General features: G+C 44.8%; 1 protein-coding gene across 3 annotated transcripts in view; it reads left to right on the forward strand.

Moving 5' to 3' along the window:
- Nucleotides 1-25,603, forward strand: part of LOC129132432 (E3 SUMO-protein ligase PIAS2-like) — a 35,388-nt gene that overhangs the window by 4,262 nt on the left and 5,523 nt on the right. For all 3 annotated transcript variants that reach the window (XM_054651507.1, XM_054651506.1, XM_054651508.1), the window contains exons 3-10: nt 221-271; nt 392-482; nt 17,973-18,107; nt 19,895-20,000; nt 21,145-21,218; nt 22,047-22,207; nt 22,809-22,942; nt 24,509-24,680. In XM_054651507.1, the coding sequence (XP_054507482.1) occupies nt 221-271; nt 392-482; nt 17,973-18,107; nt 19,895-20,000; nt 21,145-21,218; nt 22,047-22,207; nt 22,809-22,942; nt 24,509-24,680 (924 nt within the window). The remainder of the gene's footprint in view (nt 1-220; nt 272-391; nt 483-17,972; nt 18,108-19,894; nt 20,001-21,144; nt 21,219-22,046; nt 22,208-22,808; nt 22,943-24,508; nt 24,681-25,603) is intronic.

Consider the following 25,603-nt stretch of genomic DNA (forward strand, 5'->3'; position numbering starts at 1 on the left):
ATAAACTCTTGACAGAGGATGCTGATCTTAAAGTCCTGTGTAACTTGCAGTAGGTAAACAAAGGTGTTGCCTATAAGACTTGTTCATAGCTCAATAAAAGAAAAATAAGAGCAAAGTTTAGTGATGTTGGGGCAGGTGTGCCAGTTCTTTCTCCGTATGACTGGAATATGAGACCTGCTGTCTAAATGGATACTTCTCTTTTTATTTCTTTTTGTCACAGGGACTTCTTGCCTGGGGGCAGAAGAGATTACACAGTCCAAGTTCAGCTAAGGTACCTTTTTCATAGTGTTCTCTTACAACTTTTTATTGGCTAATGTAACATAAGATGTTTGTGGGGACATATAAATGTGGTGACACTTAAAAATTATGCTTTTTCTTTTTGGGGATATAGGTTATGCCTAGCAGAGACAAGCTGCCCTCAAGAAGATAATTACCCTACTAGTTTGTGTATTAAAGTAAATGGGAAGCTGTTTCCATTGCCGGTAAGCTTGTTTGTATGACTTGTGGTGTGTGTGTGTTATCTGTAACATTAGCTTGCTAAAACAGTCAAGCTGTTTATTATCACTTAAATTTCTCTGGCTACTGTTAGGTATATAGTTTGTATGTTGGCTGTGTGAGATAGCCATTACTACTGTTAATCATGTTACAGACACTGCATGGAGTAATTGTGTTTTAGCCACCTATAACAAACCTAATCTATTGCAGTTAACAAAATATATCAAAACCAAACCAGTGTCTGCATGAAGAATCCTCCTTCTAGGTATTCAAATTTAGTTTGACTTGCTTGGTAGTAGCCCTCACTGTTTGGGCTGTTTATATTTGTGATTGGCTTGAGTTCCTTCTTGTTGCAAGAGAATGGTATCACCTTCTTGTGTACAAATTTGTATACTGCTCTGCATCTGTCTGGTTAGTGCAGAATTCATTGCGTGAATGAAGAACAGACACATCTTAGGGTTCTTAGCATTTCCTGATACTAAAACAGAACAGTGTTGGAAGTCATACACTTCACTGGTATCTGATGTTTAAAAACTAGTACATTGGCACGGTCATCTCAAGGCATAATATATATACATATATACAAAAAGGTAAAAGCACCTCATTATTCTTAAAAAAATCTCTGGAATGGGTATCTCTGTACAATAGAATAGAGAAACTCTTATGTAACCTGTTCTGAAATGGTTCTGGAAGCTACTGAAGATGGAAAAAGTAGTAGTACTGAGGTTTTTTCTTCAGCAGTGGGTTTGGAAAAATGCTGTGTGGAGAGAGAAGGTATGAACCCTCCTTTTTATAATGTCTGTCACCACCTTGGTGTGTCAGATGTCTTGTCCTGTATGCTCCCTCCTGCATTTGCAACCCATGACTGGTTTTTTTGCCTTTACTCATCTTAAATGAGACTCTTTAGCTTCTCTTCCTCCTACTTCTTTAGCCATTGCATCACTGTTCTTCTGTCTGTCTTCAGTGTGTAAGAAGGTTTCTTTCATATGTTTTCTAGTCAGTATTTTTTGCAAATGCCAGTTATGTTCTCTGATAAGCTTGAGGATTTTCTCCTTTCTTATGCAGATTGTCTTCTTTTCTTTAAGCAAGGAACAAAAAAAAATTGGTCTGATATTATCTTATGGACATCAATGTCTGCTGATGCCTTGTTAATATAGTTTATGTCCTGCTATGCTGTCTTATGCTCTTCATTTTGTACATATGTCACAGTGTTAGCAAAAATTGTTTATAATCTTGGATTATTGCTTTGCTTTAGATCTAAATCCTGTAGGTTCTTCCTGCACATCAGGATTCTTTAATTTGTTCATCTGAACTTTAGGTGAGAAAGTGAATAAATTATTGCCTTGGCAACTTCCTTTCCTCTCCTTCAGTATGAGCTGAATGACAAATGCAATCTCAGTCCAAGTACTTCTGCCAACATTTTCTGTTGATTTTTGTCACTGTCTGTATCCCTCTGGTGGTTCCTTTCTGTTGCAGGAAATGCAAGATAACTTCTTTGTCTCAAAGACCACTATTGTCCAACTCAGTAGTGTTGGTGTTAATTAATCAGTGATGCCAGCCTCTATTGCCAACTTGCACAGTTCTTAAGTGAGTACTGTTCTGCCTTTCCCTAGTATAGAAGTTCACGCCTCTGCAGATGTCTGTAAATTATACTTGGTTGTTTCCTTGTCTGCAGTCCTCACCAGAAACTTCAGAAAAATGCTGCCAGTGTACCAGTACTGATTCAGGTTGTGCCAACTCATGTTAACATGGTATTTCCTTGTATTCATACAACTATCTGTGTCCTCCTTTTATAGTGTTGGTTCTGACTTAAAAGGAGTAGAGTCTTGCATGCTGCTATCTTGGTAAGTAACAAGGTTTTTATACATGATGAACTAAAAATGCAAGAGTTGGATGGTGGGTGCTGCTGCCTATTATCTGTTCCCAACAAACCTCTCCTGTAGAAAAGCAGGTTGGGTTAACATTCAAGCAACACAGTCAGATCCACACACAACACTCACCACAGCTGGCTCAGCGAGAGAGGCAGAAGGCTCTTTTGAGGGTATGTTCCAGCAGAGGTTTATTACATGGAGGCTGAAGGAAACCCAGGCAAAAGAGAAAGAGCATGTGCTCTGAACAGTTTAAGAATGGGAAAGGATGGGAGGGTGGAGCTAAGGGCAGGGCAAAGGGGATTGGTCTCCAGGGAAGAGGGGGCAGCCACCAGGGGTACCCAACCAATGCAGAAACAGAGAAAGGAGAGAACAGGGTAGGTTGTGAAATATAGGGATCAGTGAGAGAGAGGTCCGTGGGAGAGTCTTGTCTTTTCCCACAGGAGGAATGAATTCTATGGTCTTTCCAGGGCAATGTACTTGGGAATTGGCTGAGGAGAGTTCATGGGATGCTACAATGAACTACAGTAGGTGGTTCTCCTGTTGACGATTTTGTAGGCAAGACAGAATGTAAAAGTTCAAAAGGTAATTTGCTTTTCTTAGGGAAGATCCATAAACCACTGCAGGTCTCTTTCAAAGGACAAAATCAAATATGTCAGGTGTGACCATGTTCACAGGGGTTCTTGGATGAGGGAAGAGATGAGAATGTTGACTCGATGTTCAGAAGGCTTGATTTATTATTTTATGGTATATATATATTACATTATAACTATACTAAAAAGAAATAGGAAAGGAAAAGGTTTCCTCAGCAGGCTAGCTAAGAATAGAATAGAAAAGAATGATAACAAAGGCAGCTCTCTTGGACTCTGTCCAAGATAGCTCGGTCCTTGATTGGCTATTAATTACAAACATCCAAGATGGGCCAATCACAGGTGGACCTGTTGCATTCCACAGCAGCAGATAACCATTGTTTACATTCTGTCTCTGAGGCCTCTTAGCTTCTCAGAAGGAAAAATCCTAAAGAAAGGATTTTTAGTGAAAAGGTGTCTGTGACATGTCACCTTTTTTTATTTAGTTAAATTAAAAAGAAAAGTGTTTCTAATTTTCTCTGCTGGGCACATGCAGAGGAAAGGACAAACACCTGACAGGTTATCTGTTGCCAATCAAATTTCACTCAAGTGCTCCTGTGGAATGAACTGGGAATTTCTTCACCTGTAGAACATAAAATTCTATCATATCACTAAAACAATTCTACAATATAAGAAAATGCAAAAACAATGCAAAGAAAATCCAAGTCCAAGCAGCTGAGCTTCAGGAAAAGTCCATGGTCTGAAGATGTTCCTCTTTGCCATATCTGAAAGTTTCTTTTGGTCCTGAAACAGGCTTGCTACAGAAAAGTCCATCAATAGTTATCAAAAGTCCATTGACAGTCATCAAACAATTTCAAACAATTTTGAGAAGATTTCTGGAATGTCTTGGCCACAGCCCCTTATTGAACAACTTGGTCTGAAGCTAATTTTTGGCCCTTCAATGCTTCTGAGATGGTGCCAGCTCTTTCAACTCTTTTTATTAAATTTAATTTTTTTTTTTTTTTTTGGAAAGAGCAGCAGCAGCAGAGGGGCCTGAGAGAGGCCCTGGGGGACCCTGGCCCATGTGGAAGGATCAGGAACCCCAGACCTGGCCCACAAAATGGTGGCCCAGGACCTGAAGGGGGAAGCAAAGCCCCCAAACCCAGCAGGAGGCCAGGAGGTGGCCCTGGTCCAGGGACCCAAGCCCAACAGCCCAGGCCCAGCCCATGAGGCAGGCTCTGCATTGTCACAGACCTGCACCCTGATGCCAGTACAGTGGCAGAACAGGTGACCAAACGCTTCCTCCCCCCAAAACCACCGAGGCATGCCAGCAATGAGGGGACAGAAGCTGCCCCGAGGATCTTCATCTCGGGTCTGGGAATGTTTGTTCCCCATAGCAAACAAGCCATGATGGTTTTCCGCTGTTCCCTCTGCCTCTGCAATGCAAATACAAAAGGTGTTCCTCCCATGGGCCTCCCGGTACCACCCCCACCCCCTCTGGGCTGGGGACCAAAGGCAGAACTTTTGGGACCCACCGCCCCCTCGCTGCTGGGGCGCGCGAGGGGCGGCAGGGATTTCTGGAACCCCCAGGGAGGAACAACCGACCAAACACCCCCCAACCTGCCAAGAACGCTGAGTTTGAAAGCAGGCAGCCGGGCTGCACTCGCACTCAGCTGTCGGGCCATGCCTCCTCCACGGAAGGAGAGGCTGATGCCCTCTTCCCCTGTCCCAGCTCCCCCCGCAGGGGCAGCCCCGGGACAGCCTGGAATATTCGGAGGGGAAGTCACGCTGGGTGCAGGAGCCGCCGCAGCAGCTGCTGCCGTGGGCGGCAGGACCGCGGGCAGCTCCGAGGGTCCTGCGGGCTCGGCGTCGTTCTCAGCAGCATCCTGAACTGGGACTGGTTCGGCAGAAGGCGGCAAAGCCGCCGGGGGGGCTGGTGGGGGCGGCGAGGCCAAAGAGAATGCACCCCCCGCCGGGCCGGAAGCAGCAGCTGCGTCGTCGTCGCCTAGCAACACCGGCGCAGCCGCGGGAAGCGGCAGAAGCGACGCCGGATCTCTGTTGCCTAGCAACACTGGCACAGCCGGGGGAAGCGGTGTTTCGGAGGTCAGCCGCGCAGGTGCAGAAGCTGGTGAAGCCATGGGTGGGGCTGCCCGGAGAGGCAGCCACGGGGAGAGCTGGAGCAGCCCCCCAGGCAGGGGAGGCGGCCCCGCGGGCCCCGGAGGCGGGACCTCGGGCACCGATGCCACCCCCAGCTCTGAGCGGGGCAGGGTCCAGGGGCCTGGCCAGGGCGGGGCCTGCAGGGCTGCCAGCGGCGGCGCCGCCCACTCATCATCCCCCGGAGAGAGACGAGGGGAGGGAAAAGACAGCTCCGTCTGAGCATGCTCTGAAAACGCAGGAAAAAAACTTCTGCTGCGGGCGAAACTTCGCCCCTCCACTGCGATTCAGGGGGGCTGGGAAGCAGCAGATCGTCCCCCTACAAAGGATCTTCTCCCGTGAGAAATGGGGGGAATGGGGCTTGCCTTGAGCAGTTAGCAATCCAGGGAAAAATAGCTGCTCTCCATTGCAGAACCGGAAAAAGTGCGCTGAAAACTGGATAAATCCGGGGGTACCCGAACCCACTGTTCCAAACGACTTGGAAAATGGATTCCATGCACTCCCACACGAACATATCAAGGGCATACAGCACATCCATAAAAAACCCAAAGAGCTTTGCCCATCGAAAAAACTCATAGAAATGTCTCTCTAACAGGAGAATTCCGTCCTCTTCACCCCATTTTTGCCAGAGGGCAATAAGTCTCTCCTCTGAAGGGGAGAAAGGGACCTCTGCCTCTGTGGGAGGGGTCCTCCACATTTGCAGCCACAAACTGCGAAGGGCAGCATTTTCAGGAGGGGAAAAGCTAACAGTACCTTGTGACAGTGTCCAGGACTCTCTGGCCAGCTGCATGGTGCTGCTGAGCTTTCTGGACATCTTCCTGGAGGCTTTTCAAAAGGTTCTCTCTGTGGTCAGCCTTGCTGTGAACTCTGTCCAAATCAGGATCTTCAGTTCTTCAGCTCCTGGCTAGAATCCACTTCTGTGGTCACTTATGAGGTGACCATCAATGGCACACACTCGGGGTTTACCCAAATGTAGCAATGCTCCTCTGGTGTCTCACCAAGTGATGATTTTCCTCTTCAGTCACTCGGGGTCACCAACTGTGACCGTGTTCACAGGGGTTCTTGGATGAGGGCAGAGATGAGAATGTTGACTCCATGTTCAGAAGGCTTGATTTATTATTTTATGGTATATATATATTACATTATAACTATACTAAAAAGAAATAAGGAAGGAAAAGGTTTCCTCAGCAGGCTAGCTAAGAATAGAATAGAAAAGAATGATAACAAAGGCAGCTCTCTTGGACTCTGTCCAAGATAGCTCGGTCCTTGATTGGCCATTAATTATAAACATCCAAGATGGGCCAATCACAGGTGGACCTGTTGCATTCCACAGCAGCAGATAACCATTGTTTACATTCTGTCTCTGAGGCCTCTTAGCTTCTCAGAAGGAAAAATCCTAAAGAAAGGATTTTTAGTGAAAAGATGTCTGTGACAGTCAGGGAAGGCTGGAAATAGCCAGATATAAAGAGCAATCATGTTTTCTGTTGATAGCTGGATGCTGCAGCTAGGCACTCGGAACAAATCCAGGCAAAGTAGGAACTCAGTTTACCTCTGGTGGAAAAGGTTCAGGTGACGGTGAAGAGAAAAGGAGAGGATTCTATCGTAGAGTCTTAATCCAGAGTTTTATTTCAGCATGGTAGACCTCTGAATGTTGTAACAGCTCCCAATAGAACTCTCGGCCGCATGGTCTCGTCTCCTTTTAAGCCCCGGGGACAGGGGGAGGGGAAGGGACAGGTAGGGGCCAACCAGGTGGGAGGAGGGGAAGGCTCAAGGGATATAGACGCTTGGACAGGCCAATGAACCCGGACCTGAGGAGCATCTTTTGAAATTCTGCCAACCACACGACGCCCTTGCTGGACTGTTAAGATTGATGGACAGCTCTTAGCAGGAGGGCAAAAGGGGGAGGGGGAAGGTTGGCACACCTGGGGGGGTTGGGATAGGTGAAAAAGGAAATCACACTGCAACATCTCCCCCTAGTTTCGTTTAAAAGGAAGAGGACTGGGTTTGTGGTGCAGAATGCTTGCCAAACCATGGTTCGTAAATTGGTTCCTCCTCTACAGGAGGTTCAGTGCTTTCCACTGAAGTTTCCATGTCATTCATTGGAGCACTAAGGGCTTCCAAATGGTAAACTTCAGGAGGGGGAGATGAGCTTGAAATCAACTTGAGAACCATGCATTTGACTAGTCCAAAAACAATGCTAACAACTACAACAACAATAACTAATACAAACAATACTAAAATTACAGTTTTCAGAATAGATCCCAACCAGCCCGAGAGTCCCCAGTCTTTGAACAGTCCACTCAGCCAGTCATCAGTTTCTCTCTTGATGTCTGAGGTCTTTTGCCAAGGTGGTCCATATGTGCTTTGGGCTGAGGGACTATGCAGGAGATCGCTGGTGGGATGATCATGAGTAGGACGAGGATCAGGCTTGGTCTCATGGTGTCTTGAGACTACACACGAACCATAGGATCTAAACTGGTACAAGGAACTTAAGACAAACATATTACAAACTATTCCAGAAAGGAGGCTTAAATGGAATTTCCTCCAGAGAACACGTGCGGCATTTCCTTCTCCAGGCAGCATTGGCAACCTGGGGCGCTTCTGTCAATTTCTCTGAGACCTTGGGAACATAGGGCCTTACCCATTCGGAAGGAACCCACTTCAACCCAGAGGGGGTGGACACACAGGCATATCCACGTCCCCAAGTAACCAATTTGTAAGGTCCCACCATCTTCCAAGTCTCAGGGTCCTTTACTAAAACCGGAGGCTTTTCTTTCATCAACATATGACTGCTCCCCCCAAAGTGGCGCAGGATGGGCGGGTTCAGGCTGTCAAAGGAACAATTCAGACAATTGATTGTGAACAGCGCCCTGGACAACCGGATGTGGGGGGTTCCACCTTCAGAACCTGTTGTTGCTGGTCCAGGACTCTTTTAATATTGCAGTGAGTCCTTTCTACAATGGCTTGACCTGTAGGGGAGTAGGGGATGCCAGTTTTGTGCTCTACTCCCCATTGCTGCAGGAAGCTCCCAAATTCCTTGGATTTATAGGCAGGCCCATTATCAGTTTTCAACTCCTTGGGGATGCCCATGAAAGAAAAAGCCTGTAAGAGGTGCTTAATGGCATCATTAGATGACTCTCCTGTGTGGGCAGAAGCATAGACCGCTCCAGAAAAGGTATCTACACTAACATGAACATATTTCTGCCGTCCAAATGACTGTATGTGTGTAACATCTGTTTGCCACAGTTCACAACTGTTCAACCCCCTAGGGTTTGCTCCCGTACTCACTGTAGGGAGTGCATGTTGTTGGCAATTTGGGCATGTGTCCACAATCGCCTTGGCATGTTCTCGAGTGATGTGAAACTGACGAACCAGGCCAGGTGCATTTTGGTGGAAAAGCTGGTGGCTGATTTTTGCCTGTTCAAAAACTTTTGGAAGAGTGGCCATCACTGCAGGTGCAGCAAGAGCATCTGCCCTTCTGTTGCCTTCAGCGATAAACCCTGGCAAGTCGGTGTGTGACCTGACGTGCATCACATAAAATGGTTGCTCTCGGTGAGTGACTAACTTGACAAGTTTTGAGAGCAATTCGAAAAGTGCGATGTTAGACACTTCTTGCAGTATTGCTTGATCTGCCCTGGATACTACTCCTGCCACATATGCAGAATCCGTAATCAGATTGAATGGTTCTGAGAACCTTTCAAAAGCCCTAACAACAGCAGCCAATTCAGCAACCTGAGGTGAACCTTCCACCTCAGCAATGTCCGTCTCCCACTGCTGGGTTTGAGGATCCTTCCAAGTCATAACGGACTTGTGGGACCTCCCGGACGCATCTGTAAAGACAGTCAGAGCCTTTTTTAAAGGTCTCCTACTCTGAGCACTTCTTAATTTCCGAGTAAATTGAACATCTTGTTGGAACATTTTATGCGCCGGCTGCTCTACAGAAATTTGTCCTGAGTAGGAATTCAGAGCAAACTGCAACACTTCATTTTCTCGAAACAATTGTTCCAATATTTGCATAGAATTTTGACCCGATTTTAACTCAATTGGAATGTGAATGCACTCAAAGTCACATCCTGCTAACTCCCTGATCCGGGTCCTTGCTTTCTGGATCAGTTCTGCTACCAGCTCCTGAGGCTTTGTCATTCTCTTGGACCTTTTGTGACTGAGGAAAACCCATTCTATGACCAAGAGAGGGTCCCTCTGGTCCTGGCCCTTTTTAGGTGTGCCCTTTGCCTTAGGTGTTTGTTTTTCCTCCCACTGGAAAATGATTCCATGGAGGTGTGGAAACTTACCTAAGATGATAAATTTGAATGGCAGGTCAGGCCAGCATCGGTGGGCCTGTGTTGTGGACATTGCAATCTGAACCTTTACTAGAGCTTTCCGTGCCTCTGGGGTAATAGACCTAGGAGCACCTGGGTCCTCTCCCCCTTTCAATAAATTGAAAAGAGGGGCAAGGTCTTCGTTAGTCAGACTGAGCCATGGCCTTACCCAATTCAAAGACCCACACAACTTGTGGACATCCGCAAGGGTCTTGATCCTTGGATTGATTTCTAGTTTTTGAGGAACAATGGTCCTATTTCCAATTTCTAGGCCGAAATATTTCCAAGGTGGCATCTTTTGAATTTTCTTTTCCTGGAGCTCGAACCCTGCAACAATCAATGCATCGATCGTTAGGTCAAGCACATGTGTGAGCAAATCATCATTGGGGGCACACACAAGGATATCATCCATATAATGATAGATGATGGCCTTTTCTGCAGCTGCATGCACTGGGGAAAGCAGGGAAGAGACATACCACTGGCAGATCGCTGGCGAGACCTTAAGGCCCTGAGGGAGAGCTGTCCAATGGTACCTTTTCATAGGGGCTTCCATGTTGATAGTGGGGACCGAGAATGCGAAACGTGGTGCATCATCAGGGTGGAGGGGAATATTGAAAAAACAATCTTTTATATCAATAACAGCTAATTTCCAATCCTGGGGAAGCATTGTTGGGGATGGCATACCCGGTTGGGGAGAGCCCATATCTTCAATGACATTATTAATTTGTCGGAGGTCGTGGAGGAGCCGCCATCTCTTTTTGTCAGCTTTCTGAATGACAAACACTGGAGAGTTCCACGGGGACGTGGTCTCCACAATGTGACCCTTTTTCAGTTGCTCTTCCACTAGCTCCTCAAGCGCCTTTATTTTTTGTTTACTGAGCGGCCACTGTTTCACCTCAACTGGTTTGTCTGTTTTCCACTTCAATTTTTGGGTGGGGCGCTGTTGTTCAATGACTGCTGTACAAAAATCTTGTGGGGAGTCTGGAATATCAATTGTGACACCCCACTGGGCCATTAAATCTCTCCCTAACAAAGGTTCCAAATAATCTAACACAAATGGACAGATATTTGCCAATTGTCTGTTTGGACCCTCGATTTGGATGATGCTTTTGGATTGTCTCGCCAATTGCAGGCCTCCTACGCCTTGAACGTGACCGGCAATGTTTTGCAAAGGCCAATGTGCTGGCCAGTCTTGTACTGGGATCACTGTGCAGTCTGCACCCGTGTCTACAAGCATCTCAATGCGTTTTGACTCCCCACCCCCACTGACATTGCACCATAATTTGGGTTTGTCTCTCCCAATAACTTGGACCCGGGCAACTGTGGGCCCTTGTTTTTCGGTGCCTTCAGGCACAAACGGGACAGGGATAGCTTGTGCAACAATTTGTCCTTTGGGAAGAAACAGGGGTGGGTGGAAACAGTGCAGCCCGAGAACGAATTGCTCAGGATGTGATGCTGTCATTCCTGGAGCAATTTCAATCTCATGTGGTGTGTGTTTGGTGTCGCCAATGACAATGTACTTACAGCGAATTCGGTGCCAAGTACCCTTCTGTTCTGGGTTGACAGAGACAAAATGCCCATCCGTGTCTTTCAGGTGGAGTGGTTCTGTCAGCTGCAACCTGTAAGGCTCATTGACAGAAGACGTGGTTAACATAGGTTCACTTAAATCATAACAAAGGTTATTTTATTTCACTTTCAACAGTGGACCAGCACCCGTGGTCTTTGAAGCATCTGCTTCACTTACAGAAATAGCAATATTACCGCGCACTTGGTTTGTTTTGCTTTCCTTATTACCTTGGCCTGCTCTTTTTATGTCTGCACGCCTGGCAGGCCAGCGCTCCCCTTTCAGTATTTTGTTGTTGTTGACCCCCTGGGAGTGTTTGTAATTTTCCTCCTGTGCCATTTCTAAATTCATCAAATTGCTTTTTCAGGGGGCACTGGTTTCTCCAATGCCCAAAGTTATTGCAAAGCAGGCATGGCTTTGTGGGGTCAACCATTGGTGGTCGTCGCTGCTGCCCAGGGTACTGCTGTGCTGAGGGAGTGGGCGCAAAGCTGGCAACGGCGACACGCTGTGGTGGTCTTGGCAGCAGCCTTGGTCTGGTGTCTTCAGCAACACTCATCAGAGGCACTTTCCTGCTACAGACTAGAAGCATATCTTTTAGTGTAGGGGGAGGTTCTAGAGGAAGGCTCAAAATTGCCGCTCGACACTGTTCCTTTGCATTTGTAAATGCCATTTCCTCTAAAACCTCTTCCCTTGCATTCTCTTTTTTAACTTGGATTTCAATGGCTCTAGTTAACCTTTCTACAAATTTCAGAAAAGGCTCGGATGGTAGCTGCTTGATCTTACTGTAGGGCTCAAAAGGCCCCTCAGGTTGGAGGGAAAAGAATGCTTTTTCAGCTGCTTCTTTTACCTTCTCGAGTGTTTCTACAGGAATTACAGTAGCTTGGATTGAGGGTGAAGACTACTGACCTTCACCGAAGAGATGCTCAATGGTAATTGGCATGACATTAGCATCTTTTGCTGTGTTTGGATCAGACTGCAAGCCTGGGAGAGCTGCCTTTAACAGTTGTTTCCATGCTAATTCCCATAATTTGAATTCTGTAGAGGTCATGAGGCATGAGCAAAGCTGTTTTAAATCATGCGGGACTACTACAGTCCTACTCAATTCAGAATTTAAAAGGCCACGGAAATATGGACTGTGTGGGCCATACTCCTTGTGAGATTTACAGATCTCTTTAATCAATTGTCGTCCAAAAGAGCTCCAATTAGCAGTTGGGGCTGTTCCTCCTTGTGCTGCAGGCTGATACGAAACAGGGGCGAATGACAAAGTGGGACCCTGTATTGGGTCTGCAGCTTCCTGCCCTGTATCCCGTGCATTGGAATTATTGGGAAAACAGAAGCAGGTTTGGGGACCTGCAGTGGGTGTGGCCCCACCGTGGGAACCCGGGGAGGGGGCGGGGATGCAATGGGAACAGGGGGCGGAGACAGGAAGAAGGCAGGGGGCGGGGATACCGTGGGAACAGGGGGCGGGGACACCTGGTGACAGCCCATTGGCAGACGCCCCCTGGGAGGAGTAGAGGGGCAGAGCTGAGGGTACAGCAGGTGAGGGAGGGGGAGGGAAGGTGTCACGAGGAGCAGGAGGAGAGAGGGATGGGGAAGGAATTTTGGGATAGTCAAGGGGATTTGGGAAGAAGATGACCAGGTTTGGGAAGGTGCCACGTGGCATCCTCCATCTTGGGTAGCCCCTGGGGACTGGGGGCCATTTTGGGGATCACTGCTCTCCGAAAAACTAACACGTGCTCTGGGATTCAGAGCAGGGGAAGCAGGGTTTTGGGATGGGTTCCACACGACCTGGCCAGGGCCTTGTGGACAAGGGAACTCGGGCATTTTAACGTTCTCAGGGAGTCGACTTCCCAGCGTATGAGCAGGATTTGCTCTCTTTAAAATACCAAGTTTTGGGGTAGGAGGTTTAGGGCTGGAAGGGGTAGGAACAGGGAGAGCAGAGGTACGTGGCTTGATATTTGACTTTTTCTCCAATTCACTTTGTTTGAGCAATGCTGTTCGAATATGTAAGCTCCAGAACATAAATTTAGCTGAGGATGTATTCCCAGACTGTCCTAAGGTTATCAATTCATGCCCTACTTTATCCCAAAATTGAATATTGTGGACTTCCTCAGGAGAAGTTTGTGGGAAGTGTAGAAAAAGCCACCTTATAAACTGTTTCAATTTTCCTTTAGAGAACTTTACATTTGCACTAACTAAAATTCCAACAATATGATAATACACTCCTTTTTGTGCTGTGCTTTACTTTGAGCCCATCTTAGATGTAAATGGCACAGAACAAAGTCCCGCCGACCAAATACAAAGCCAAAATCAGCTACCTATTTCTAAAAAGACCACGGTTAAAAAGCGATAACGACCAGACGAAAGCTTTTACAATGCAGCTGTGTATACTGCTTTTAAAACTGCAGCGGCAGCAGCAGCAGCAGGGAAACGGGACCCGCCTCGGCCGCGTGGAGAGACAGACAAAGCCTCCCCCGCGTGAGAATGCAGCCCAGCCGCGCCACGTGGCGAGCCGAAACCGGGGCCGCCCTGCACTGCGTGTAGGGAGCACCTCCCGCCCCCGTGCACTGAGAGAGAGCAGCCCCCCCGCACTGAGAGCTGAGAGAGCTCCCCCCCCGCACCGAGAGAGAGCAGGCTGCGCTGCCGAGCCGGGGGGAAGGGCAGGCAGAGCTGTCCAGCTCCTCTGAGCCGACAGCGCGAATTCTAAAAGTGGCGAAAACACGCCGCAGAGTTAAAGCTTTACACAGAGAACCGCCTTAGCTCCACAGGGCTGCGCAGCCTAAATACAAGAGCAAAAAAGAACAAGTCTCACAGCAGAGACGGAATTTGAGCTTCCACCCCCCCAAGGAGCAGAAATACTCACTGAAATCATAGCTGTTGCTGGCAGTCAGGCAGGCTGGTCTCTTCACTGAATAGGACCCCTTGGGCAGGAGGGGCTCCCATATTCTCCCCTGGAAAATTCGCTCACCACAAAGGAGCTGCACTTTCCAGAGGCGCAATGCGTTCCTCGAGGCTTCTTGTGGGTTCAGTCCCAAAGTCTCTCTGGAGAGCTGTGCAACCACAGCTCTTCCAGTGGAAGCAAAGCTGCTGTAATGCTTTTCCAAGGTTCTGAGGTTCCTTCTGGGGCTGCAGGTTCGTGCAGCCGCACGTTTGGGTGCCAATATATTGAATATTAATCCCGATGTTTCCAGGTGTGGGGTGCCTGGCTTCGTCTAGCCCCCGCTGCTGGACCAAAGGCAACGGCTGTGGCGTTTTACCCCAGAGATACCTTTGGCCGGCTGGATGCTGCAGCTAGGCACTCGGAACAAATCCAGGCAAAGAAGGAACTCAGTTTACCTCTGGTGGAAAAGGTTCAGGCGACGGTGAAGAGAAAAGGAGTGGGTTCTATCGTAGAGTCTTAATCCAGAGTTTTATTTCAGCATGGTAGACCTCTGAATGTTGTAACAGCTCCCAATAGAACTCTCGGCCGCATGGTCTCGTCTCCTTTTAAGCCCCGGGGACAGGGGGAGGGGAAGGGACAGGTAGGGGCCAACCAGGTGGGAGGAGGGGAAGGCTCAAGGGATATAGACGCTTGGACAGGCCAATGAACCCGGACCTGAGGAGCATCTTTTGAAATTCTGCCAACCACACGACGCCCTTGCTGGAATGTTAAGATTGATGGACAGCTCTTAGCAGGAGGGCAAAAGGGGGAGGGGGAAGGTTGGCACACCTGGGGGGGTTGGGATAGGTGAAAAAGGAAATCACACTGCAACACTGGTTGAGATAGGCAAGCAGAGTCTTCTTAACTCCTGGAAGGCCAGGAAAGGAAGGTTGTAACTTGTTCTAGGAGTACAAGATCAAATCTGTTCTCAAGGTCATTGTGGAAGAAAACATCAAAAGCTTGACTGAAATGAAGCATGTGCACTGCAGGGTCTCTCTCTAAAAAAAAAAAAAAAAAAAAAAAAAAGTTGAGAAATATGAGAAATACAAGAGAACTTGCATTCTTTCTCTCTTGAAGGAAACGTGATTTCATTCTTAGTTTGGAGGCCAGCAGTGTTACTGTGGCTGGTACAGTATGGGGGGAAATACTCTCCTGAATATTGCAGGAATGATGTGTTTGTCCACATAAGATGATAATGTCACCATAGTAGAGAAAGGCCTACTACACCAAAGCAATGGGGATATATACCCTATAAATGGCAGCAGTTCTTACCTCTGATTAAAGAAAAGGCAAATCATTTATTCTTTTAAATGTGAAATTATCAGTAGTTTCCTTTAATCTGCTGCCTCTATGTTCTGTGATGAAGTGCACATGGTAAGGTCCCTAGTAGCTACTGGGTCACTCATCTGGGGTAAGAACAATAAAAGGCAGTGATTATCCTATGGTATACTTGTCTAGTTAGTGGATGTCCTGGTTTAGGGCAAATTTTGGGAGGAAACCTCCTAAGAAGTCTCCTCTAAAAAGTAGATTTCAGCAGTCCTCTCCCCCAACTGGTTCAGGAGAATAATATCCTTGGAGAAAAGTGGAAAAACTGTTTTATTAACAAGCAAAGTATTCACAAGCATGAAAAAGGAATAACATTAAACAGTAAAACCTCTCACTGTTCTGAAGAGATGGAAAATTCAGAAAATCCTTCTGTAGTTCAGAGAGAGTCCTCTGGTGCTGGAATGCAGCATCCTGGGCCCCCGGTGGGCCACAGGTGTTAGCTCCCAGTGTTATTCTGGGTTTTCAGTCCAGAGCAGATTGAAACAATGATATGCGAAATAAGGACTTTACAATTAAAATTGTAAAGCAGGTATGTTTTATTCCAGCTGGGACACATGGGAGATATTTCCACCAAAGACATGCCTGCCTGTTGAGACAGATTTCAGGTTTAAATACACATTGATCCCCCAAGCCCACGCCTCCCTGCCTGCCCATTTCCCGCCCAGAGTCTTTGGTGGTGCCATGCCTCCTGGTGGTCGTGGGTGGGAGTCTTTGATGAAGTAACATCATCTTTGATGTTCGCTGCTTGACCCTTTCTTCTGGGCAGGTGCAGTGGAGGTTTGGCTTTCTCTCAGGTCAGTTTGTCCTGGCCAAAACCAGGAGCCTGGTTCTTGCTGGCTCCTTAAACAAAAGGTTCTGCTTTATGGGTTTCAACAATACCTGAGTCTCGCTTTACTGAGTGTTGGGGTTTTTTTTAATCTTTATGGCCTTTACCTGGTAACTAAATTCTTATGTATTCTGTTACAAGTTGTCTCTATCTAGCAAGTTACATTCCTATGTGTCCTGGGCACAAGCTGTATCTGCTTGCTAAACATTTTCTCTTTTCCCCACCACCTGCCTAAGTATATTATATTCCTCTAAAGTTCTGTCTTTTCATAAGCATATGTGTTTCCCATATCAACAATTCCAGGAAAAAAGACACAGTCTTGGGAAAAATTTCCTTGCTGTAGCTTATGAGGAAAACCAGTGAAAAAACAAACTCCCTGTTTCTCCCTCTCTCTCTGCAAAAGCCAGGAACTCTGAGAGAGCACTGAGAGTCTTATCACTCTCGCTGTCCAAGTTCGGCAGCACAGTGAGAAAAGGAATTCCGGGGGAGTAAAGTGAAGCTTCTACAGACAAACTGCGTGCCACTGCTTCCCCCTCCCTTCACTCTCAGGTCTAGTCTTAAAAGCACAGAACTCAATATCCAGTATAAGCAGAACAGATGATTGGTGATACAAGCATCATAAAGTCACCCTAGGACAGTGGAAGAGGCTCTTTATCTCTGGGTTTTATTTTCAGACTTAGGGTCTTTCACAGTAACTCTTTTCCCAAGCAATAGGCTGTGAATGTGTGTGTTTCTCTGGGTAAAAACATATATACATGTGAATGTTTTTACAGCATATCCTTTCTGGGAGTTTCTTTATAGAACAATACCGTCTTGAACTAAATAAAATCTGGTGGTCAGTTCTGTGTAAGACATAGAGCTGTAATCTTTTATTGGCATTTTTCCAGTGCAGGATGAGTTTTTGAAATGAGTGGACTACAGGCTGTCTGTATGAACTCAGAACAGAGATTCTCAGTTCCTGTTGCAGACTGGCTTGCTTTCATCATGACAGATGCAGGGTGAGATGAATAAGCTGCAGTTAGGCCGTGTGCTCCTTCAGACAGCACAAGTACTTTTCTGCTCATGATACACTGGAGATTATGTGCTTGCCTAGAAGCAAAAGGGAACTGGATGACTCCCGATTCAATTTGTAAACATCATTTACGAAATAAAACTACAGAGAAAAGTTGTCCAGGTTATGAAATTTTTCATCAAAACTGAGCAAACAATATCTAGTTTATTTTGTTTCTGAAGACAACAGCAAAGCCTATTATTCCCTGCCCATGGTGAGGGGGTTGAAACTAGATGATCTTTAAGGTTGCTTCCAACACAAACCATTCTATGATTCTATGATCTCTTAAATACAACTGATATTCCATGTACAGCCCTTCTTTAGGGACCTTGGCAGAGGACAGATGACAACTCGTAGCTAACTGGGCCAGGTGTAGTTGATGCAAGGCAAAGCAGGCACCAAGGAGATGTGGAGCTCTTGGAACAAGACTTGTTTTTTACATAGAATCATTGAAGTATTTTCTGGGTGTGAAACACTGAGTTAACTCTTCATGACTTGCTGTGTTTGTCACTAAGGCTGTATCCTTGTGATGTTCCACTCTCTTTCAATGTGTGTGTATGTGGGAACAAACAAAGCATCAATATTACTTTTTATTTTTTCAGTGAACTTACCTGGACCCAAGCTATGTTCTTTCACCTTTTCAGCATTTCTATAAAACCTCTTAAAACAAAAAATGCCTTATAATTGTGGTTGACTTATAGTGTTATACTGTCAAAGATTGTTATTTTTCAGATTGTGTTGGATTTGGTCTCCAGCCTAGAGATCCTCTAGGTTTACCTGCTTCCCTAAGATCTGTTTAAAACTTACAAGTCTCTGTCAGAAGGTTTCAGAGTGCAGCAGGGAGACTTGGTAACACATTAATTGTCCTTTCTTCCTACAGGGATATGCTCCACCACAAAAAAATGGAATTGAACAGAAGCGACCTGGTCGCCCCTTAAATATAACATCTCTAGTTAGGTTGTCATCAGCAGTGCCAAACCAGATTTCCATTTCCTGGGCTTCTGAAATTGGAAAGGTAATCTGCATGTTGTGTAGGATGTGGGAAGTTGTCTAAATAACCTCATCTAGCATTTCTTCTTTCGTACTGCCTGATGTTGCTGGCTATGCATACACCAGCAAGTGTTTAGTATTAAGTGGCTGAACTTATCAGTGCCAGGAAACAAAATTTGCTCCAGAACTATTGTACTTTTCAGTAACATAAATATGATTCACATACAGATGATAAAGAATTCCTTATAGAATTCGCATCAGAAAGCCTGCTGTTAGGGGTTGCCTGAAGTGCGTGTCAAAAATAACAAGTTCCTTTTGTGGTGTAAATAGTACAAAACAGTTCAGACATGACAAAATAACAAAAGGAAGACCTACTCACTTCTTTGTAGCCTGATGGTGTGAAAAATGAAATTATGTAGGCATATATTCTAAGGCATGTTTCTTGGTATCTGTTGGAATTGTCCATTGGAGAAAACTTTTTAAACTGATCACTGTGAGAAATTATATTCACTTTCAAAAATTTTAAAAGGTTTATTAAAACCTTATCAAAAATACAACAGAAGACTGAATAGAGAAAATATTATGGCGCTGGGAGCAAAGGATTTTTTTCCCACCATGTGCTCATCCGCACAATGGAGGTGTTGCCTTTTAATCCTTTAGCCCCTCCCAAAGTTCTGTCCATCGACTCTTTCTTCACTGCCCAGTGGTGGAGTTTACGTCCTTAAATCTTGATTGGAGGTCAGATGTTGCCATAGTAACAAGCCGACCCTCCCAAATGTCCCAAACCCAGGCCACCCCGATAACAACGCAAGGTGGGGTAAAACATAAGTCTATAAAACTACTCTTAACATATATACATGATATTTGCCTTTTAATTGTGAGAGTCAATCATCGCATTACTCATCTATCACATCACTAATCACAGCTGAAAAGAAATTGGCCTTTAAAATGGCTGTGTGGTTGTTTAGAAATCCACCTATGGATTTTTTTAAAAAAGACAGTTGGAAATTTGTGAATTCATCTTAGGTTTAAATAATGTTTGCAACAGCCCTTCAAGCTGCTGCTAAGTCAAGAACTACTTATTCCTATGTGACTATTTGTGTACATGTCCTGGTTTAGCAATGGTACTCCCCAATTTAGTGCTCCCCTGGAGACCCTCCAAACCCACCACTCGCTCCCCTGCTTTCCTCTCCCCCTCCCCTGCTGCAGGCTGGAGTGGAGAATTGGAGGCACAAAAGGTAAAGATCATGGGTTCAGATAAGAACAATTCACTGAAAACAGCAATGAGATGAGAGGGAGCCATCTGGTATCGTCTGTTGTCGGGGAGTTTCTGTGTGAATTGTTCCTTTTCTTGTACCTTCGGTCATTAGTATTGTTGCTGTTACTGTTCTTTTTCTCATCTCATTGCTACATAATTTCAGCTAAAATAATAAAGCCAGCTGCACTCCTCCCCCTTCTCCATGGTTACTTCTTTTGTCTCTCTTAAGTATCAGCCGTTATTGTTTCTTAGCAACAAAATGGGAGAAAATTCCCTAAGAGAAAGAAAATAAAGAGAAAAAACCCTGACCTCCAACATTCTTAGTGAAGTCATAACTCGAGTAGGACAATTGGATTTGATTGGCAGGAGAATTCTGGCAGAGTATTGGAGTCTTTCACAGTAATGAAGTCATCTGTCTGCTTTTCATAACTATTAAGCAAAAGTCACGTGTGGTTTTTTTGCTGGATGCTACAACTAGTGTAAATAGTAATCTGTTGTCATAGTGGAAGTACTGTATGAAATCAACATTTAATCTTCAATCGCTCTTTTTGTAGAATTACTCCATGTCTGTGTATCTCGTTCGCCAGCTCACTTCAGCTATGCTTTTACAGAGGTTAAAAATGAAAGGTATCAGAAACCCTGATCATTCCAGAGCACTAAGTAAGTCTAATTAATTTGCTTGTCTATACTTTTTGAGAATGGTTGGTGGCTCTTTAAACCTAGAATTTGTAATACTTCAAGAATTTGCATAATTTTGAGAAGAAAGTCCATGCCCAGAGTATCAAAGGTTCCCTTTGCTGTTGCTGAGGCATCACACACTTTTTCAGTGAGGGTCCCTGTGCTGGTAAGGAGCACACCATCTGAAATGAATACCATGAACATGACTTACTGTGGTGGGCTGTGAGGTGGAAGTAGATGTTCTAAATTCTCTCCACTTGCATGTGATGCTGATTGCACCTTGCTCACTGATAATTATTTTCTCTCTTAGTATGTTGAGTTTTCTCTACTAATCATTGTGGCTGTTAGCACATCTGCTGCACATCAAACAACTTTGTGATGCACAGTGTTTGCCAGTTGCTTATAAATAGTGAAGCTATTGTTGCTTGGTATTGCTGTGAGAAACAACCACTCACTTAAAAAATTTTAAAAGGTTTATTAAACCTTTACAAAAATACAACAAAAGAACTAAATAAGGAAAAATAGCAGCACTGAGACCTGCCCTTGTGGCTGCCTACCACATGACCAACTCATCTTTAAGATGTATGCTCAGTCTTTTATACTCTTGGGGGGGGGGGGGGGGGGGGGGGTTGCATCAGCCAACCCTGGCCCCTCCCAAAGTCTGTCAGTCATCTCTTCTTATTGGTGGAGACTGCTTTCTTGTAACTTGATTGGAGGGTCAGGTGTTGTCATGCTGCACCCCCCCAGCAACAAGCTTTTCCATTCCCAACTGCCTCATGTAAGGGGCACATGTGCATGACTTCTTTCTACCTGTCTTAGACAACCTAGGCTGTCTGATGGCAACAATATGGGTGGGGGGGGGGGAAAGGGGACCATGGGGAGAACAGAGGACATCTAAACTACAATAACATAACTATACATCAATAAAGATTCTCTTAATATTCACACAATATTCATCCCTTAATTGTGAGAACCAATAATCTCATTATCCATCTATAACATTGCTATGAACTAGTTTCCTAGATGCTTAATTTTCTTAGATAGCTGGAAATAAAGGACATGTACCGGTGAATCAAGATTAGCATTTTAAATAATGACATCTGTGTATAACTTCTTATTTTTATAGTTAAAGAAAAACTAACTGCAGATCCTGATAGTGAGATTGCCACAACCAGTCTGCGGGTATCTCTGATGTGTCCTGTAAGTACATCTGGAAATTAACAGATACAGATTTCTATTTTTATCTTTAGTGCAGAGTTGGGCTGCTTTTAAAAAGACCCACTTTAGAAACTTCACTGGCTTTTGTTATATACTGATTCAGTAATATAAAATAGTGGGGAGAAGGGTGCATCTACAAGCATCTGATTGTAGCAGCATTCACCGAACTACAGTTTGGAACTGTGAATGCCTCAGATGTAGCACAGTCAGAATCAAATTGCTACTCGTGTGTGTATAGTAAGGTCTTTAAAAGGAGTAATCTCATATTTAAGTGTTGAGACTAATTGGGCAGGGTGACAGAATAATTAAAGGATACAGTGGTAAATAAAACTTCAGATCTGCTCATCTTGGTGGTATTACTTATACTGTCAGCTACTATTAAAAAAAAATTGATCATTGTGTAACAAGGCAACACTGCCTTGGGGTTTCTCTTCCCAGGTAGAAACTGGCCTTGTGTTTGTGACTGGTCTGTTCAGTTAAACATTAAAATGAGTCTAACATGTAACTGAACCTCAGAAAAACCCTTTAAATATTTGGTTAAAAGAAAATTATAAAAGTGGGTATTTCATTAAAAAATCCTGGAAATAATGTTGATGCAGGTCCATTAGAAATATTTCTGACAACTCAGTAGAGATTTTGAGGATGGCTTTATTGTTCCTTTAAGTGTACTATAAGTGCTTTGATAGGGTGGATTTGCTTGCAGTGCCCTTAGCCCTGGGCACCCTCTGTGGTGAGAAGAGACAGTTGTTAGCTATCCAGGCCTACTTCACTGTCTTCTGTTCTGGCTCTCTCTAAATGTATCTTCTGCAGCTGGGAAAAATGAGACTGACAATCCCATGCCGGGCTGTTACTTGTGCACACCTGCAATGTTTTGATGCTGCTCTTTATCTTCAAATGAATGAAAAGAAGCCTACCTGGATCTGCCCTGTCTGTGACAAAAAGGCAACTTATGAGAGCCTAATATTAGATGGGTAAGAGACTGGGTTTGCAGATTACACAATCACTTAATATTTTTCATGATGTACTCAATAGCAACTTTTTTGACTTGAGGTTTAGCCATTTCATATTATTTTCTTTGTCAAAATACTTTAGACTGAGAGGAACTGACTGTTAGTTTCTCTTACCATGTAACAAACAGCATAAGTTTATCTCCCAACTGCATCATCAAACTCGTGAGCCTCAGTATATTTCCTCTGAACAAATCCACGTCTGATATTTAAAGATATCTCCTTTTTATGTGACCTTATCTCTGAGGCTATTAACTTTAAAATTCAACTTTTAACTCATAACAAAGTGTCAAACTTGGTTCAAAGTATGATTATTTCTGCTTCTGTATTGAAATCTATGTATTGCAGTAATGTTGGAGTGGAATATGGGTAGGTTGGGATATTCTTTTAGTTGTCAATGTCTGCAAAGTCTATAATTACAGGCTTTCTGGTAAGAGGAACTAGGGAGAGAGCACATTCAATGAATGGAAGGTGATCATAATTGGCTTTTCCACTGTCTCCTTTTCAGTTAGAATAAAAATTTCACTTGGAATCAAAAATGAAACCACTCAGCCCTCTTTTTCAGGCTCTTTATGGAAATCCTTAATGAATGTTCAGATGTGGATGAGATCAAATTCCAAGAAGATGGGTCCTGGTGCCCCATGAGGCCAAAGAAAGAAGCTGTGAAAGTCTCAAGTCCACAGTGCAACAAAATAGAAAGTATGTACATATGGGTACTGATTGCAAACCAACTTGGATATTTAGATGCAACTTGGATAATGTTTGAATGTTGGTGTTTGTTTACTGGAGGGCTTAATACTTCTAACCTCCTTGTCTTATAAACTAAAAAGCAAGGGTTGTGTCTCTAAAAGTATGCAGTTTTGGGCTTTGTCTTTGCTCTTTATAATAGCAGTTAAGAAAGTGAAAGGTTGTTCTTGTTTTAGGTCCTTAAATTGATAAGTGAAGACTAAAACTTATGTTTTAATATTCTCAACATGACACAGTGTCATGGGTTGACATTGGCCGAATCCCAGGCACCCATGAAAGACATTCACTCACTCCCCTGCTGCAGCTGGACAGAGGAGAGAAAATTTACCAAATGGTTCATGAGTTGAAATAAGGACCAGGAGAGATAGCTCAGTAAATACCATCAGGGGAAAAAACAGGCTAAACTTAGAGATATAAGGTGAATTTATTGCTAACAAAATCAGAACAGAATAATGAGAAGTAAAACAAGCCCTTAAAAACACCTTCCCCCACCCCTCCCTCCTCAGCTCTACCTCCTACCTCAGTAGCACAAGGAGGCAGGGAATAGGTGTTATGGTCAGTTCATCACCCGAGGCTTCTCCTGCTGTTCAGGGAGAGGATTTGTTCCCCTGCTCCACTGTGAGGTCCCTCCCATGGGAGACAGCTCTCTGCAAACTGCTGCAACATGAGTCCATCCCATGGGCAACAGTCCTCCCCAAACTGCTGTGGTGTGGGTCACTGTTCCATGGGGTGCAGTCCTTCAAGGACAGGCTGCCCCAGCCTGGGAGTGGGGCCCCTCTCTCCACAGGTCTCACACAGCATCACAGCCTCCTCCCAGGCATCCACTCACACTGTCATGGGGCTTCTCCATGGGCTGCAGGTGGATCTCTGCATCCCCTGTGAACCTCCATGGGCTAAAGGGCGGCAGCCTGCTTCACCATGGTCAGCACCACGGCCTGCAGAGGAATTTCAGCTCCAGTGCCTGGAGCACCTCCTCCCCCTCATCTTCACTGACTTTGGTGTCTGCACAGTTGTTTTCCCTCACATGTTTTCACTCCTGCCCTTCTCTGACTGCAATTACAACTGCACCACAAACTTTGTTTTGATTTATTCTTAAATATGTCATTCACAGAGATGAGGGGTGGAATCTATTTGTTTTGCATGGGCTGTTTTTTTGTAGTGGGGGGCCACAGAGGTGGCTTTTGTGAGAAGCTGCTAGAAGCTTCCACCATGTCCAGCAGAGCCAATCCCTGATGGCTCCAAAGATGGACATGCTGCTGGCCAAGGCTGGGCCAATTAGAAATGGTGGTAACACCTCTGTGATAATATATTTAAGAAGAAATCAAAGCAAAGTTTGTGGTGCAGTTGTAATTCCAGCCTCAACCAGTGTCAACCCTCGACACATAGAATACTTATAAAACAGTTCCTGGCAATAGCATTCTCTGTAGTGGCCAGGAAGATAATCTGGTGCTGTTGCAGATAGAAACTGCTGATGTCAACAGCATTTAGAAAACAGTAATGTTCTATTATCTTCTTCAGGTTCCAGTGTTTTTAGGAAACCCTGTTCTGTGACAGTGACCAATGAAGTGAACAAGAAGAAAGTTGATGTTATTGACTTGACAGTAGAAAGCTCTTCTGATGAAGAGGAAGATCCTCCTACCAAAAGGAAGTGCATAATTATGTCTGAAACACAAGGAAGCCCAACCAAAGGGTTTGTCAATTTTAAAGTTAGTTGTAATTCTGTAATGTCTCAGATAAACTGATCTGTAGAGAAATGGATTTTTAATCTCTCTTCAGGATCCAGCTCCACACTTCCAGAGGAGAATTTCTAGGCCTCTCCTTGCAGAAGGTTGTATTGATACAGTACCTTTGTACAGGCAAAACACTATTAAATAGTTTTACATATCACAAAAAGCTTGTGCTCACTGTTGCTGTGTTTGCAGGGCCATTTCTCCATAGAAAAGGAAGTTGATTAAGATAATGGACAAGATTCTCCTGAGAAAGTAGATTATGCCAAGTGGAGTAGCTTTATGCATTCTTGTTAAGTTAGTGTCATCTTAAGGCTTTTTTTTTCACTGTTATACCCTTTATCTAATCTGGTCTGGTGCCCAGGAAATGAGGCTATGTTGTGTTTTTCATCCATCCTGTCAGTCTTGGAAGGGAGGCACTTTGCTGTTTTGAATCAAGACAAGATTTTCCTCCTCTATTACACTCTGGAATGTCTTGGAAACTGTTGTTGGCTATGGTTATCTGTCAGTCCTGCAATTTGGTTAGCACAACCAATAACTTCCCAAGTACTCTGTCAACTGCTCCATCTTTGTTGTCATGCCTGACTTCAGTGGCAGGCTTAACCAAGTTCTTTACTGTTATGTCACCTGTCTGTCCCAGTCTGCCCACCTTGGCTGCAGGTACTGTTTGTGGCTTCCATAACATTCTTGCTCATGGCCCGTAGGGCACAGGAGACCTGTAGGGAGTGAGGGGCACTGGTTAGGCTCACCAGTGCTCACTGCTCCACAGGGTGATTCCAAGCATCAGGTTTTAGTAATGAGTTGTTAGTGTTGCATGAGGTGTGTTTCTGTTTCTCACTGTAGTGGCTAATGTCTTGTACTAAAATAATAGTAATACAAACAAACC

This window comes from Agelaius phoeniceus, chromosome W (assembly GCF_051311805.1).
Source record: "Agelaius phoeniceus isolate bAgePho1 chromosome W, bAgePho1.hap1, whole genome shotgun sequence".
In the NCBI taxonomy this organism is placed as follows: Eukaryota; Metazoa; Chordata; class Aves; order Passeriformes; family Icteridae; genus Agelaius; species Agelaius phoeniceus.